An 18,639-nucleotide genomic window follows, 5' to 3' on the forward strand; every position below is an offset into this window, starting at 1 on the left:
ATATATATATATATATAATATGCATATATATTTAAATTTTTTTATAAGCAATCATTTTCAAATGTTTTATTTAAAAATTCGTTAAATATCAGCAAATAAATATATAATAAGTTTAACGTTATTTGCACTAGCAAATTAGCAAATGAATATTAATTCTCAATTTAATATGTTTTAGCTTATGTATTGCGATATTTGCTTTTTAGATTCAATTTATGTAGTTTATTTAATAAATAATTGTTATAATTGTAATGTATAATGTATAATTGTTTTTGTTCTGTTTGCAATTTTAATAAAATAAAACTGTTTTGTATTTAACGATTTTATCAATTTTTTAAATTGCAGCAAAAACAATGCGATGATAAAAATACAATCCTAAGATTTAATAAGTTAAATATCACTTCTAGTTTTGAAATGTTTAAAACGTAATTGTAATTGGTGAAAAATTTAATTTTTTGTACTATTGATATTAGATAGATGACAAAAATCATTGTCTCTTACAAAATGTGAAGTGCTTATTCAGACACTTATTCATAAAAATTTCAGAAAATTTTAAATATGTTAAAAATACTATATTTTCTTAAAAAAGAAAAATGAGTAACGAGTATTTTATTTGTGTACATTCAAAAGAATTTCAAGTATTGAAGTTTCTTGAAACTAAATACTATCAATAACTAAAACCACTAACCTAACATAACTTTTGGAAAAAAAAGACATTTATTTTTGAAACAAATTTGCATTTTTCAAAACAAATTGCATGACAAAAATTTGAAAAATCTTCTCGATTATGATCTAGTAAAAAAAATGCATAAACCGGTTTGGCGAAGGAAAGAGGTATTGGAATGCGTAAATTATCCATTAGTTGCAAACCACAAACATTTTATATAATGTTTATGACTTCAGAATTGTGTAACCACGCAAAATGTTAGGTTTGCTAAAAAAAATATTCAATTTCTAATTGTATCACTCTACCAACAAGCGTGGACAATTTCTGAACTATTTAGACCAAAACTTTCTGTTTAACTAATGCAAAGTATACTATAAACTTTCCATTGTGAGCCAGCAATGTTGTGCCATCGATGTAGAAGACTACAATTTCGTGACCAATGGCATGATCGTTACAATATACTCTGATTTGCACACCAACCGCTTTTACTTTCCTGAAAAGCCTGGTACCAATCGATATAAAGCTTTAGTATTTTTAAATCACCACCGGTGATCAAACCGCAGTCGCTCACAATCACGGCCCAGTGCCTTAACCACAATGAAATCACGGAACCACAATGACCACAATGCTAGAACGGTTCTCTGGCTATTAGAAAACATATTTTAGTTTAATCAAAAACCAATACTAAAAACAGAAGTTAAACGAAATAATACAATTCCATTAAGGATCGAAAAATATTCAAATTTATTTTAAAAACTTGTTAGTGCTTAATGCTTAACTGAAGTTGTTTATGTTTGTCAATATATCGATTGTATTCGGAGAAAAACAACCGTTTTTTTTATTTTATTTCGGAGTCTTACTAAAGAAATTTGACATTTGTTCATTTAAATGAAGTGTACAAAAGCATTACTTTTAGAATATTTTATTTATATGAATCAACATTCAATCACTGCAGTATTTTTAAATAGAATAGGTCTCTCTACATTATCCGACTATCAGCACTTTAACCCTTTAATTAGGTTTCAATAGTTTTGGCAAAATTTGCTTTTTCTTCACTCTAGTAAAAAGTTGGATTATATTGGTTTGAAAATAAAAGAAACATTTGCTGACACCATGGAAACGGAGAGAAAAAAAATGGAGAGTGGAGAAATCGCTTAACCTTGAGACGCCTGTTCTTTCTATATAGAGTATAATATCAGTTGTTTAAATATATTCTCATAAAAAATAATAAAAGGAGTTGTGGAGTATTTTTAAGCAATAATAGTAGACATTTTCAATCTTCATCTAGGAATCTAGGTAATTCTTTGATTTCCATTTTCTGCATTTTATGATAGAAAGTTATTTGGCAATACCTTTGAAAAATAGATTAGGATGAATAGAGCTTGATAATTTTTAAAACTTCTATAGAATTCTTTTAAGAAAACTTGAACCATTCAAACTATGCTATCAATCCATTTATATTCTGAATTTAAATTCTGCTTCCTGTACAAAAAAAATTGCAGCATCCGTATAATTCAAAATAATATAATTGTTATCAAAACAAATAATCACAAAAGAATAAATTATAAGATTTTAGAAAAATTTCTTTGTTGAAACTTTATAAAAGGTCAAGCTAAAAACAAGAGTTCACTACTGTAATAAGAGTTCATACTAAATTGTTATTAATATTCATAACATGTCTATATTTAGTCATTATTTAACATTAGAAAGGAATATCTTTTAGTCAAAAATCCAATTGAGTACAGCTAATGAATATAAAAAGCAATTTACTTATCTTCTTATTATATTTATTTTTTATAAAATGAAATATTGAAAGAGGTCAAGGTTTAATAGGAACAAAAAAATATTTTTTTAAGAATTGTATAACTACTATTGCATTTTAAATTTTAATCAATTATCTTAGTGTGTTAAAAAAATCACCTAAATTGAATAACCTATGCCAATAATTTCAAATTCCTTCAAACTCCAACCCTTAAATATTTTGTTAATTGCACTTATGCCATTTCCAAAAAGATAGACTCAAATCTGCTTGAAAAACCAGATACTTATTTTTTAAGAAATTATACGAGCATGAACTGTGTTCAAAATTTTATGATACATTTTTTCTTTCCATTTTATAATTTCAATATAAGGAATATTTTTTTAAACTATTGTTTATTATAATAGAAAGGGAGTTAGGAACAAATTAATAAATCTGATATGGAATGATTTGAATTTTGTTATCTCTCCACCTATCATTAGACACTAAATTGAAACCAAAATGTATAAAGTAATTTTATTTAAAATTATTAAAATATCAGATTAATATAAGTGTAAATAAACCTGAAAATAACTATTTTAATTAAATTGTAGATAGAAAATAATATGTAAAGGAAAAGACTTCCAGAAAATATTTTTGGTGGAAAGTTCACATAAAGAATATTTTTGCAAAAAATTTGACCTGATAACATAAAGCTACCGGGAAGGGCAACAAATTGTAAAAATAAGAAAGTTAACTGAATTATGTAAAGGTACTGAATTACATTAAACTTTTATACAAAAATAACTGAATATCCTTTCTTCGTACAGGATGAAATAAAAATTATTAATAAATCTGTTTTAATCAGCACTACAAAATCATGCTTTAAAACTGAAATGTGTATACTAACACTATTAATTAGGCTAAAACACTTCTTTTTTCCAATTTTTGTCATTTATTGCCCTTTCCGGTAGCTTTATGTTATCAGGTTAAGCAAAACACGTTTAAAGAAGTTCATTGCTTCAAAATAAAGATTAGTTATATTCAGTATCATTTGGAATAATATAGTTGGAGGTCAACTCCTGATGAGTCAAAAATTACCATAATCAACAAATTTTTCAGGAACCTATCTTTGACTTTTGACTTTCCGAAATGTTTTATGTTATGATATTAATATAATCATGTTTTTAGAAAATAAGAAAAATAAAAACTAACTAACTAACTCCCTGGCATTACAGTCCATGTGGACCATGGTCTCACTAACAATTTTTCTCCAAAGTCGCCTGTCTCTAGCTCTTTTATTCCAATTTCGGTCTCTTAGAGTCTTAAGGTTTTTCCACCTCATCTAACCATCTCTTGGCCGGCCTTCTTCTTTTCTTTTGACCATGGCACTGCCCCTTGCATATCTTCTTAGTGCCCCTATTTTCCACCATTCTATCAAGCCATTGAATTCTCTTTGCTTTTACATAATTAATTATATCTTCTCCTTTAAATAGGCTTGCAATTTCAAAATTGTATCGCCTTCTCCACAGATCACTTTCTTTGACAGATCCAAAAATAGTTCTAAGAACTTTCCTTTCCCAGGTAATCAGCATTTTTTCTTGTTTCTGGGTTGGAATCCATATCTCTGATCCATAGATAACGGTTGATCAGATTATAGGGATGATTAATTCAGTATCATTTGTCATCAAAATTTGACATCAAAATGCAGAAATCCAAAAGTCAAAAATGGACATCAGCTGTTGCTTGATGTCAATTTTTGACAATCAAAAATTGCCATTATCAAAATTTTTCTTTCCTGCATATCCCTTTCCGTTGATTCAGTATCTTTATACCAATCATAGTATACTTTAAACTTATTAAAAATAACTAAAAAAGAAACACCAATTCATATTTAAGCAGAAGTACCTACTTCTTACTAAAATTAACTCCTACATTGACGTTAATAAGGCGATTTTTTATTGTTTTAACAGATGAATAAGTACCTTTTCTTCATCAGTTTAGACTTTCAGTACAAAACTTATTCTTTCATTTAAATTTTCACCTATTACCAAAATTTTTTAAGTATCAATTAGCGTCAATAACATTATGCATTTTTTTAACAGTTTATATGTGCGACAAAAATTTTTTTTCCATTAATTTAGCATTTTAATATAAAACTATATTTTATTCCGACTTGTGTTTATTACCAAAACTATTTAATTTCTAATTCCCGAAAATAATTAGTAACTGTCCAATATTTTCTATAATCATGGTGAAAAAAAATAATATTAATAATGAGTATTTCGAAAGCCTTAAACAATCGTAAAACTATTATTAACGACAGTAATCCTAAATTAAATGTGAAATTAAATACTTAAATACATATAATTTTTACACATTTTAAAGAATGTATTTTTGCGTGGCAAAACACGAAATGTGTGCAAAATCTCTCGAACCAGAGAAATCGAATTTTCAAAATTCGATTTCTCAGAAACAATTCGACCGATTTCGCTCAAATTTTGTATTTTGACATTTAAAATTGCATTTTTTAAAATGATGTAAAAAATTGTTTACCTAACAATTTAAATTTATTTCAGCTGTTATTAAATAAAATATAACAAATAGTAAATACTCAATAAAAATCTTTTTTTTTCTTTGCATAGAATTTTCTTTGGCGAAACGAACTTTGAAATTGTGTGCACACAATTTTAAATATAACAATTTTAAACACTTTTTAAATATAAATATAACATTAATAACAATTTTAAATACTAAAAAATTACTCCAGGTATGGTGAAGTACGCAAATAGCAAAATTACCATCAAATGGTCCAAACTTTGGAGTGCTCTCCAGATCAAACTATTGGGACAGTATTTCCCAGAATTACGAGCAAAAATCCAATCCGTCGATAAAAAGGTATGTTTATTCAGAGGAAGTACTTTCTTGTATCTGATTTCATAACTAAAAATATCGTCTGCACTAATTAATTAGAAAATTTGAGGTCATTCCCTTGAACCTTTAAGATTAAGTTCTGGAACGTGAAGATCCTATTATGAGATCATAAGTTATTCAGGGTGATCTGCTTTTTATTTTGCCCACTGTATGCACATACAATTAAACATTCTGTTTTATTTTTATAGGTATACGAATTGTAAAAAATTTCCTTAACATCATACATTATATCCAGAAACGTTTTAAATTTACAACCGTTTCTACCTGATTCATGTAAACGAAGTTTCTTAACGAATTGTCGGACATATTTACACCAAATTTTCTGTTAATCGATTCAGAATTTCAGTTTTGTATACAGTGCGTTCATACATATTAACGTTCCGTTTTATTAATATAGATTGAAAGAAAATACGTATCAAAATTAACATTGCGCTTTTTCTAGTTGCAAGCCGGTTGCATTAGCTTTCAAAGTCATTGAAGCTAGCCAGGATGTAGAAAGGAATAATCCCATAATATTATTGCATGGTATAGGAAGCTGTAAAGAAAATTGGAATGATATTCCACAGAAGGTAGCTGAAGCCACTCATAGAAGGGTATGTTGAATTTTAAATGTTAACAAAATTTAGAACTCATAATGTTTTCTGCTGAAAATCTTCAAGTTAATAAAAAGTGCTCAATATGATGCTACGCCACTGTTTTAAATTTGAAATCGTATATACAGTCGTTGAAATTAATTTATGTTGGGAAGTAAGTTTAGAAAGCAACAAGCGTGAAGTGCTAGTCTTTCAATTCCAAACTGCCTCCCTATACAGTTGGACCGTTCCGTACAGAAAGGAAAAGTCTGCGTTGTTTCTGAAACAAGTACAGCAGACAGAATTTATTTTTGATTTCAGGATTAAGAAATGAAAATAAAATATTACCTTTCTAATATTAAAAGGATTTCTACGGCTGTAAAGAACTGTAAGAACGTTCTTTTAGGAGGCTGTAAGGAACACTGGAATGATATTCCACAAAAAGTAGCTGAAGCCACTCATAGAAGGGTATGTAAAATTTTAAATGTTAACAAAATTTAGAACTTATAATGTTTTCCGCTGAAAATATTCAAGTTTATAATACAAAGTGCTCAATATGATGCTACACCACTGTTTGTTATCATTCTGATATATGAAATTGCATATTTAATCAATGAAATTAATGTATGTTTGGAAGCAAGATTATAAAGCAACAAGCGTGAAGCCCTAGGCCCTTCAATCCAAGCTGCATCCATACATAGGGGCGGATGGTGCGTAGCATATGCTGATGGAGAAAAGTAACTTAAGGATGTCGGCGTTTTTCCTGTATAAAAAAACCGTTTTCGAGTTCAGAATTAAAAAATTGGAAATGAAGTATTACCTTTCTAACAACAAAAAGTTTTTAAAAACATTTCGAGGTTGCCAAACATTTTGTAATATTTTTTTTTTTATGTCAAATTTTTTCTTTATCATTCCTTTGAAGTTTTGATTTTTTTTATCTCTCGGTGGTCAAGAACTTACAACAACTTAAAATAGAAAATAGGTCAGTATAGGGAATGTCCTTCAGGGGACTGATAGTAAAGATACGGTTCCCAGTAGAAAACTGAAGTCAAGCATCACTGGCTGGGGTCAGTAAACGCCTGGATGACCATGTTGATCAGCTTGCGTAGGGACCGAAGGTTGCGTGGTATCGTTCCTCGCAAACTGTTCCACCGTAAAGCACTCGACTTAGGTCCTCGGGCTACTAAAACGACGAAGCCATTCCCCCCTGCAGAGTATTAAAATTGTGATATCATGACTTCGGATCAACACCAGTGATTCCCAGACCATCGCCAGTAGCACATTGTGAGGCTCTAGTGCGCAGATGGCAATGGAATTTTTCCTTTAAACATCAGTAATCAGAATACACTTGAAAAAAAACTGCAATATACTACCAGCACCATCGTAAACATCATTGTATCACACATTTCCACCTTTCTAAACCTTGAAAAGAAAGGCGACAATTTAAATTTCAAATGGAGAAAGATTGGAATTCATGGATCAATATTGAACATTTTTGTTTAGTAAGCTTGCATTCCCACAACTAAAACTCACAGAGTCGCTGTGGCTCAGTGGTTAGAGCGATCCCCTCCCATGATGTGACCCAGATTGGAAATCCAGCAGTGGCTAGTTGTTGATGGCTAGTTTTATTCTGTTCCTGACTGGCACCGACAACCGTGCTGAAGTAAAATATCCTAAGTAGTAGACGGGCCATGAGTTAGAATCCCCTTGCCATTGGTCTAGCCTTGGGAGTTTTTCCTCTCGATGTTACGTCAAAAGTTCCATCAAAATATAACAGCTAGTTCGTCCTAACGCTTGATCCAGGAGTTCCCTCTTCTACTTGGTTGGATTCAAAATTCAAGGCTACGGAGTTGGACATTGATAGCCGTACACATAGAATTGAATTCGCTGTCAAGACCGGTTTAAAAATAAATAAATGAATACCACGAGGGGGATTCAAGTCTGAGGAACTAATTAACTAAGCAATAGGAAAATGTGACTAGTCACCATGATGTGACTGATCACCATCTAGTGACACTTTTTCGAACTATTTTTTTACTGAAATAAATTTTCAGCAATTCATTAGCATAAGTTACATAAGCTGATTTTATTAATGAACACCCAGTATTTTTCATAGTTTATTTTATACATAAATAACAAACCAATATTAATCAAATGCAAATAAACTCCCATTTTACATTCAGCGTTTTATTTTTTATTTTATTTTTAACGCTGAACATAGTTACCATAATAAATCATCTATGAAACATAGAGTAAAGTGGAATGTAAAGTTAAATGACTCGTGTATTGTATAAAACATTTACGACATTGTTACCATAGTATTATTACCATATATGCTATAGCATTGTAACTATAGTGTCGTTACCAATTGAGAAGAGTTAATTAAGAGGTGTCACAAACTAAGTCAGAGAAAACAGAAATATAACTGGTATACTTGGGAACTAAGTTTATTTATTGATTTGGAACTATGTTAAACAAACAAATAGAAGGGGAATACTATAATAAAACGAAAGCTTTAAAGTTTGCTTATTCATCAATATTTATTTCTAATAAGAAGAAGTTACAATGTTTAAATTCATGCATAATTTACATTAGGTTCTGAGAAGAGAAAAAGATTTTTGCTTTAATTTTATTTTCTTTAATATCTGCAAAAAAAATCCCAAATTTCTAAGAAAAAAAAATTTAACAAATAGCCGAAGATGAATAAAAATGAAATTCTTTAATTTCAATATTTTTAAATCCATATGTGATGTAAGAAACTAATTGATCTTCCAATAGTTATTTATGCAATTCACCGTCTCTGGGGATCATTGTATATCGTTGGGATTGTAACCTGTAGATTGCATTGTATCTTGCAGATTGTTTACATTCTTAGCTATCTTAAACTCTATCTTAAGCAAGATCGTACCACTTTAACGGGATCCACCTCGAAAGGGAATACCTCTGTTACTTTTCTGTTGTGCTGACAATGGAACAATCGTAGTAATAGTTGTTATTCTATCCTTTTTAAGTGTGCAGTACACTTTGTAAATGATTTGTAAAATTCAGAGAAAAAGGTTCTTATTTTATATGGCTACCCCCCTTTGAGTTTTTATTTTGAGGTGAAATGTTTAAGAGTACAATCATTGCTCTGAAAAATCTGCCATTTTGTTTTCGTATTTAAATTTAAATTTACCCAAAGGTGAAACACAAATTCAAGACTTATAACACACTACGCGTATAGGAATACTTCTAAAAAATTAAAATTAATTTTTAAACAAATGTATTGTATTTAATTGTGAAAAGAGCTCATAGTGTGTTGAAATTTGCAGGTATATACAGTAGATGCCAGAAACCATGGTGACAGTGACTGGAGTGATGAATTCAATTTGGATTTAAATGCAGTGGACCTCATACATTTTATAGAACAAATAGCAGCTGAGAAAGTCACAATTGTAGGGCATAGTATGGGAGGGNTATATATATATATACACAGTCAAACACCGCTATGAACCTTCAAGGGACCGAAATTTCTGTTCACTATATCCGTTAAGCAGGCAATTTCACTAATTGTTCCCAAACTCCTCCCTTTTATTACATTATATTCATATAAATGACTGAAAAATATTATGTAGTAGCAAAAAATTTGTTATTTTTCATCACTCTTCGTCTTGTGTACAAATAAAAATTAGTATTCTTTAGCTGATGAGCAATCCTCAACATCAGATATGGAAACACCTCCCGACTTTTAGATAATTTTTCCTGAATTTCTGTTATTCCGCTTTTTAAACCTGTCTAACCTGCCATTCGCGCACATAAAAGTAGTTTCTATAGATGGTTTTAAAAATCGGTATATGTATTTATTTTGAAGTAGAAATTTCAAAATTATTACAAAGAAAATGAGGGGGGGGGGAATCCATCGAAGACAGAAAAAAGTTCATTATATCCAACTTCCTCACTTTTTTGGTTCACTATATCCACTAAAAATAACATTATACGTGTATAGCAAGGCACGAGACTGAGCATTTCGTTCACTATATCCGGGAGTTCACTATAAGCCGTGTTCACTATAGCAGGGTTTGACTGTAGATATATATATATGAGTACCAATGCTTTTGCGCAACATAGCTCGAAATTTTTCACAGTGCTTGTATATACAGTGTTTTTTATAGTACACTGTATATACAAGAACTGTGAAAAATTTCGAGCTATATTGCGCCAAGTATTGGTACTCATTTGCTGCCTACATAAAGTGGTGCTCAGTTTTACTATATATTGGTGCTTTAACTAGCTCCAAACAACGAGAGAAGGTTGCAAAAAAATGGGTATTATGAAAGAAACTAAAAGCAGCGAAAGGCTGCACCAAAAATAAGTGTTTTGAAGGGAACTAAAAGTGGAGAAAGGTTGCACCATGATTTGGTATTTTTGAAGGGAACTAAAAGCGAGGAAGTTTGTACCATTATTAGATATTTTTATGTGCTAAATGCAGGGTAAGGTTGCACCATTATTAAATATATTTGAAGCGCAAAAAATTAGGCTTGAAAAATATTTTTATCAATAGGTTCTTCACTGGTTTTAAAAATCTTTTTTTCTAAGCCTCTTTCTTGACTGAAAGCATTGAAGTTGTTGGTGCCTTTGTGCTAATTAAAGAAGATTATAAATTATGTAATTTATGCTAATAAAGTGAATAAGAATTGAAATAACATAAAATTTGAATCCTTTCTTATTTTTAAAACATAGAAAGATCAATCAAAGAAAGTCATATGTTAATTGATATTTTTAAAATACAATATTAAAAAAACTGCGAAATTGTTGTTCTTGTGTAAAAAAAATGTTAAAACATTTCACAATCTGAAAAATATTTCGAGATCAACTATTTAATCGGGGGGGGGGGATATTTTTATCCTAAGCCTCCTTTCACCTTCAAAATTCCTGGAAAGGAAAGAAAGATTCTGATATTTAAAATATTATTATTATTTCATTTTATTTTATTTATTTATTTTTGCTGATAAAATATGCCCAAGCACCTAAGTAGAATTTCTCCTCATGAGAAATTGTGAATTAAACTTTAGGCAGGTGACACAGCAAAGAAATTGCAGAAGGAACTGTCAACTGTTAAAATATTAAATGAACAACATCATAATCACTTAGATAGATCAAAGAGTTTGTGTTGAGTCCAAGAGAGCGGAATATGGCAGCTGATAAACACACAAGCAGTATTCATATGGATGGTATTAAGACTCCACATGTATGCTGTTTGTAAGGATTGTCTTTTTAACTAAAATTCATTTGTTTCATAGAAGCAGGTATATTTCATAACAAAAAAAAATTGCTTCTATAGTTAAAAAAAAAATTTACAAAAAAAAATTATTATTTTTTTTTTAAAAAAAAAACCGTAAATATTATGAAGAATACATATGACCTTTTTCATGATCAATGAAAACATTCGAATTCATGTTTATGTTGACTCCCCCCCCCTCTCAAAATACTAATGTGGATGAAGTAATATACACAAATCTACAAAAAAGGAAGATTGCATAAAAAAAAATATCGAGAGTAAAGTATTTATAAGCATCTAATTATTTTTTTTTATTTAGATTTAATAAAAGAAGTATTTATTAACTGTTAAAATCCGATATTTTGTTTCATTTAAAATTTGTTTCCTTTAGTAAAAAAATTTTAAGTACTTTAATATATTATACTTTTAAATATATTATACTTTTCATTATAATAATAATATATTATACTTTTCATTATAAATTTATATTAATATGGATTTTTATTCGAATGAAGCAAGATAAAACACGACTTTAAAATTAATCACAGGTAGAGAAGCATTTTATTCATTCATGCTATAAACATAATCATCGTTCATTATACGTATAATAGTACAGAAATATGACAAGACTTTAAATTATAACTTCAGAATGACAGCTATTCAAAACTAATGCATCAAATAACAATTTTCTTTAAGAGTTGCAAGATGGTGCAGCGACCTGTTAGGCTAGGAGAAACTTTTAGAAAAGTGTTATAAGGACATAATTGTGGATTGTTCTTTAGTATATTAGTACATAGACACATATCATGGATGAGATTATTCAAAGTTTCTCTTGTAAAGTTCTGAAGTAATGCGTCACCGATTCTAATAAAATGAGCAACAAAAAGGAAATTCAGTCAATCATTCCATTCTTCTGGAAGTTAAAGGATAGCTCCGGATCTTCAGTTACCGAGAGAAAAAAAAATATGGAGCATTTATTTTAGCTTCTTCAATAGTTTTGACTGTTAAAAAAAGCAACTCTCATTCGACAATCTCAAGAGTTATTAAATTAGACTGTGAAACAAGCTATGCTACAAGAACGGTTGGATTACGGTGAAGGAGAGTTACTCCAACTAGGACTACAACCATACGCCTATTTTACTATCTAACAGCTTTATCATAAACAATCCGTGTTTAAATCATTAATATAATATATATTTCTGAAAGACAATATTTCCTCATTTTATCGTTTGTCCGTATTGATTTTTTTTTTGTCATCAGCATAAAATTAATAAAAGTCATGAAGGTATTGTTTTCCTATAAATATTTTTATATCTCTAATTTAAAGTTATTTTCCTGTACGGCTATTTATTTATTTATTTTTGCTCTCGCCGCTGTATGACTTTTTACTGTCCATTTAATGTCCATTAACATATTTTTGTCCATTAATAAAAAATACCTTTGTGAAAATAAATGTCGTACAAATTTGCTTATTCATATGGATGTGCTACTTACCGTTTTAGCTTTTAAAAAAGCATTGGGATTCCCGATTAATATTTATATTATTAATATATTATGATTAATGGAATCATCTTATTTCTGCAAAATAAGTCCTGATAATGAAAAGCTTGTGCTACTACTATTTTTTCCTTTTCGAAACTACATAATAGAAGGACACAATACATAATCGAATTAATAGATCACCATAAAAAGTTTATTTCATGATTTAACAGACATCCTAATTCTTAAAAATTTAAAAATTGCAGATTGATATCAAAAGTTCTTTTACAAAAAACTTGTAACTTTTTGTGACTCCAACAGATTTCAACTTTCAATATAATTTTTTTCAGCCCGCAAAAGTTGATAAAATAATTATCGAAGATTTTGGTGTTTTACTAAGTAAAGATGTTTTAAACTTTGCAAAGTTGGTATTTTCATTACACGAACAAGCTATCTCGAACATGCCAAAAGTTTCTACAAAACAAGAGGCTGCAAAGTTCTTCAGTGATTTTGTGTATGAACGAGTTCCAGATGAAGTAGTAAGTAGTTATTATTAAATTCAACTTATAAAACTGAATTGAACTATTTACCATTTGGCTGCGTATCCAACGATTAACTATAGGGCAATATAGATGTCGCAAAAATTTCGGCGGGGATGCATTTTTTCCCGTTGATTTATTTGTGCAACTGTGATATTTCTTTGCTTATTACCCATTGGCAAATTGGGTGTTGTTTTGGATTTGATGGCATGCGTACTTTATTTGGACGTCATCACACTTTTCAGCTGTGTTCAGGAGTAAGAGTAAACAGTGCGCATGCGTCGTCATTGCAAGGCGACCACTGCTGTTTTTTTGACCTTGTGCTGCTTTTTTATTAATGACTATATTAGCTTGATTTTTATAGACATTTTCAACTCTTTATTTATGAGTATGGTGAAGTTGGTCGAGTCAAATGTATATAGGCATGAAAAATCTGGGACAACGCTAGTTTTTCCAATGGGTAACATTTTTTTTTTTTTTTTTGCTTTTCAAAAATGAATGAACTTATATCAAATTTAAACATTTCCGCTTTAAAAAACTAATTTATAGAAAATTGTTGTTTTTCCCAATCCCAGCTGGGATAGCGGAGCTATACCAGATCCATGAGGCCGTGAGTCTTCAAAAAATCGAAGGAAAGGAGAGGTCTCTCAGGAACCTCTTCCATGGTGAAATCCAGGGAATCAAGTAGATGGTGATGACTAGCCTTGGAGGAGTTGCACTTTTTACAAGTTGGAAAAAGTTTAATTTGTCCACTGAAAGTGAGGCTCTTAGTATGCCCACTAGCAAATTTACAGGTAGCGGTCTGGTCGGCACGTGTACCCTGAAGGTCAAGGGTTCCTCCAGGACGCTTGCGGGGATACCAATTGTGATCTGGTGGAACAAGTCAAGCCTTATTAACTTTAGATTTGCGGATAGAAAATAATTCAGAGTATGTGAGGGCCGTGTTTGGAGAAACTGGGAGTACCTTCTTTTGCAACTGATCAGCACGTTCGTTGACGAAAAGACTCACGTGTGAGGGTATTTACTGAATATGGATGTCATGGGAGGCTGAGAGGGCATTAAATAAACGAAGTATAGAGACACCAGCCCTGTCCGTTACTCTCTCCCAATTTCTCAGGTGCTGAATACAGCTACGACTGTCCGTGAAGATCCAGACATTCTCCAAAGTGACTCTAGTCCTGATATTTTCCAGACCTGTTTGAATAGCAATAAGTTCTCTGCGAAACACAGAACAGAATTTTTCCAATGAGTAAAAATTTTTTTTTTTTTGTTTTTTACAAAAGGAATTAACTTATATCAAATTTAAACATTTCCGCTTTAAAAAACTAATTTATAGAAAACTAAAAAGTCCTGCTGTACAAAAACTAACTCGTTTTTCTATCTGCGTTGAAAGATTGTGTTGGTTGTTCATATTTCTGAGAAATATACAAGCATGTTTTGCAGCATTTTGCGGGCTCTTTTCAAAGCTGAAAGCTGGCTGGCAGGAAGCTTTTCGCGAGTGTTATAACATACATTCCTGACAATATTTTCGACACTATAGCAGTTCACTATAGTTCGACACTATAGTATAGGACAAAATTAGGAAATTTACTGCTAGCCACTGGTCAGTTATAGCATATTTAAAAGTGGCCACTTTTTTATAAACGTTTAAGAAAACTGCTGATAAGCATTGATGATTAATGTAAGACATTTCTTTTCAGGCATTTCTTAAAATATATTATAAATTCCATTTCTAAACTAAGAAAAACTTTTCAAAAGCAAGCGGAAGGTAAAGTAATTTTCGGTACGTTATAAAATATTCATTATAATAAAATTTTTATTAAAAATTAAACTACGTCTAAAATTTAAATGAGATGCATTTTCGAAGAACAGAATGGCGATCGGTTAAAAATTTTTTAATCGATATCTGTTATATTTAGTAGACCTGAAGCTTGCAGGGGCTCTATACAGTTCTGACTAATTTTGCTCTATACAGTTCTGACTCTGATTTTAAGTATATTCAAGATTGTTACAGCGGAACTGATTAGAATATCTACGATTCTTCTGCATATTTTCACTAGTATATACGTTTATCTTTGTATTTTATAAAGTAAGTAATAATTTTACAAAGCGAAGTTTTCAAAATTTAGCTTTTATAGGATTATTTTTAAATTCTTCGACAAACTTTTTCGTGATTCAATTCTATATTGAAAAAAAAAACTTTTAGTAAAACAGTTTGCAAATTTAACTCTGATATAAATTTAGATTTGAAATCTGCCATAAAAATACGTGAACCTAATTTAATAAAAGAAACAACGCTGGGAAAAAGGTTAAAAATAATATATGTTATCAAAAAAATTTATATATATGTTATCACTTAAGTGTAGAAATCAATAATTCTAAAAAAATTTTGCTAATCTAAAAGCCTTCTCAAAAAATAAACAGATACGAAATTTGCTGAAAAAAGATGCCTTAAGTATAGCAGAAACAAAATAATTTCATAGATTTATAATAACTTATTAAACTTTTTACATCAAGCAGCCCTAAACTTTGAAATCAGCTCATAAGTAATTTAATATGGGAAAATGAAATGAAGACGGAAAAAAATAGGAACAATCTCCGATTTTATTTTATAATCGTCGTTGAACTGCAGACCCAATATTGAGTTTACGACTATGTTTAACTCCATAGCCCTGTAATTTTGAACCCAATCCAGATGACAAGGTAACTTATGTATAAATCATTGGGACAGACTAGCTGATTTTTGATCTTAGTAACTCGCATTTCCCTAACATGAAGGGAAAATCTTCCACAGTAAGCCCTTCGGCAAGGGGATGATTCGGCCCATGATTCGTCAACCTCTGAGGACATTTTACGTCAGCACTGCCGTCAGTGCGAGCCAGGAGCAGAATTAGTATTGACACGACAATGCTGTGAATCGAACATGGGTCACCTCATTAGGAAGAGAACAATCGCTGAAGTTTTTAAATTTAAAACAGCCGACTAATTTCCAGTTTCACAACTAGCAATGATTAACTCCGCAGTGTTGTAATTTTGAATCCATTCCAGGTGACAAGGGAACTCCATGATTAAGTATTGGGACAAACTAATCTTCGTGGAGGACGTTTTGATGAATCTAAACCGCATTTGCGTTACTCGGAGAGAAAAAAATAACGAAACGTTCGCATGGTTAGCCGAAAGACAAAGGTATTAGAGAAACACACCCAACATTGGAGAAATTTTATTTCTGTTATGTGATGTTTTTGTCAGCAGGCCCACCTTTTGAGAATCTCATATTGTGTGGTATATACGTGGGCATATAGTCAAGCATCATTAGTGTACGAAATTTCGAACACTTATTGTAACTACGCTGCCTTTATTAATGACGTTGCAGAAACTAATACTGCAACGATCTCTCTGAAATTTTGAAGAATTCTTTTTATTTTCTTTGAAAACAACCTATTTTGAAGGCAATTCACACTCTAAATTCAAGCGGAAATTGTATTTTAATTATTATAATTTTCTTAAAAATATAAATAATTTATTATAAAATTTTGTACTGTGAGGAATTTTTAATTACTTACAGAAACCACACATTAGAAAAGCAGAGGGAAAAAACTCCAACTTTCTGAAGCAAAATTCTGATGGTAGTATTAGCTATTCGTCAAATATAAAAGTATTAAGGAAATCTTTAGAAAATGAAGATTCTCTAATATCAAAATATGAAGGTGTGTTTGATGGTCCTTCTTACTTTATTTATGGAAAAAAATCAATGATTAACGTGTAAGTAATGTTCCTATGATATTTAAGCATTATATATTTTGCAATTCGAAAATTTTATTGTATCTTGAAAATGGTGGCAACTATTTGACACCAAACATAATGTAAAGAAATGCTGGAGGTAATTTTTGGTGTATTCAAACATCAAAGAGTGTGCTTGGTGGATATTTTACTATAATCCGTTTAGTTTTAAGAAATAGTCACCATTTTCGGTGCTCAGTAACACTAAAGTTTACGATGACACAAAACCGTAAAGATATATTTACAACGCAGTATAAAATAAGAATAGTTAGTTAAGGGTGCACCTTAATTCTTAAAATAAACTTAGTTTGAATTCAAACATACGCATAACAAAGAGAATATAAAAACAAATTCGAACTAGGCTTAACAGGGTACAAGTGTCTAAAAATTGAATATTATAATATTACTTAATACAATTAACAAATATTTATAAATAAAAATATAATTATCCTTATTACATTCAAAACCTTTCATAGTCGATTGTAAAAAATCTAGAGTCAATAGGGAAAGTAAGCCAAAATTGGTGTTTTTGGAAGAAAAAATGATTTGCGTATGGGAAGAAAGAGAGTGACCTCGATGTAAGCATGCATAGTCTATTATTGTTGTTTACATTTAGTAACAGTTTTAAAGTATATCTGAACGGTTACTTTAGTGTTAACCTGGAGTGTTCCTTGGCACAATTGTTTTGAGTTGTCCTTCAAATGCAGGGAGATAATACCTCACTGTATACTGTAAAACTGTGATGTAGTATCTCTTTGACCTTGGTCTCAATCGGTCGAAAGGATTAATCAAAAACTAACAACAAAATTTCGATTAGGTACAGGTTTTCGATTAACAAAAAATCGAAAACCTGATTCAAGTCCGATCATCATCTCCATGTATTTGTCTGAAATATAAATTATTTTGTTATCGATTCGTCATTGAAAATTTGTTAAACTAGTTGACAAAAGGTTTTCTGATCACGAGAGTTATTACGTCATTCATTAAGTATAAAACACTTGATAGAATCTTATATGCTTGAATTCAATGTAAAAAAAAATCGACATTACTTTCCGACTTCTCACTATGCATTTATCAAAACCCAGACGCATGACGGTGTCTCATGGTACATAGTCATCAGAAAAAGAAAATAACAGGAATAGAAGTAACAGGAATCAGTAAAATAATCCAAATTGACATATTACACTGACAAAGTGAGGAAAATATACTACAACGGGAGTAAGCACAAAAAACGTAAGTAAACACTGATAGCTAAAGTCTTATAAAAACAATGAGTGACTTCCAAATATCTGATAAATTAAGAGCAGGAGAGTAAGATCATTTTTATGTGATTTTTTTTTGTGGTATGAAAGGACTCCCAGAAATCTAAGTCAATATATGACAGAAATTTACGAATAATATTTGGTGAAAAAATCGAACATCTCACCATTTGTCCAACAGAGTTTTATCTTAAATAAGTATTGGAGCTCTTGATTCCTGACATACTGTAAATATTCATTTAAACTGAATTTAAGTGCATGTTCTGTGTTTGCCTTCTCCGCGAAGGTCAGTCCAAATGAAGATAAACTTATATATATATATATATATATATACAGTACAGAACCCGTTATCCGGGAATCAGAAAACCGGAAAACCAAAAAACCGGAACGAAATTCGATAAATTTTCCGACATTTTT

General features: G+C 30.4%; 1 protein-coding gene across 1 annotated transcript in view; it reads left to right on the forward strand.

The window, feature by feature from the left end:
- LOC107442257 (sn-1-specific diacylglycerol lipase ABHD11-like) overlaps positions 1 to 18,639 on the forward strand; it is a 22,568-nt gene that overhangs the window by 1,345 nt on the left and 2,584 nt on the right. The window contains exons 2-5 of the mRNA XM_043050303.2: positions 5,779 to 5,929; positions 9,220 to 9,392; positions 12,995 to 13,183; positions 16,749 to 16,945. Of these exons, the coding sequence (XP_042906237.1) occupies positions 13,106 to 13,183; positions 16,749 to 16,945 (275 nt within the window). The 5' untranslated portion in view covers positions 5,779 to 5,929; positions 9,220 to 9,392; positions 12,995 to 13,105. The remainder of the gene's footprint in view (positions 1 to 5,778; positions 5,930 to 9,219; positions 9,393 to 12,994; positions 13,184 to 16,748; positions 16,946 to 18,639) is intronic.

Source organism: Parasteatoda tepidariorum, chromosome 2 (genome assembly GCF_043381705.1).
Source record: "Parasteatoda tepidariorum isolate YZ-2023 chromosome 2, CAS_Ptep_4.0, whole genome shotgun sequence".
Classification (NCBI taxonomy): Eukaryota; Metazoa; Arthropoda; class Arachnida; order Araneae; family Theridiidae; genus Parasteatoda; species Parasteatoda tepidariorum.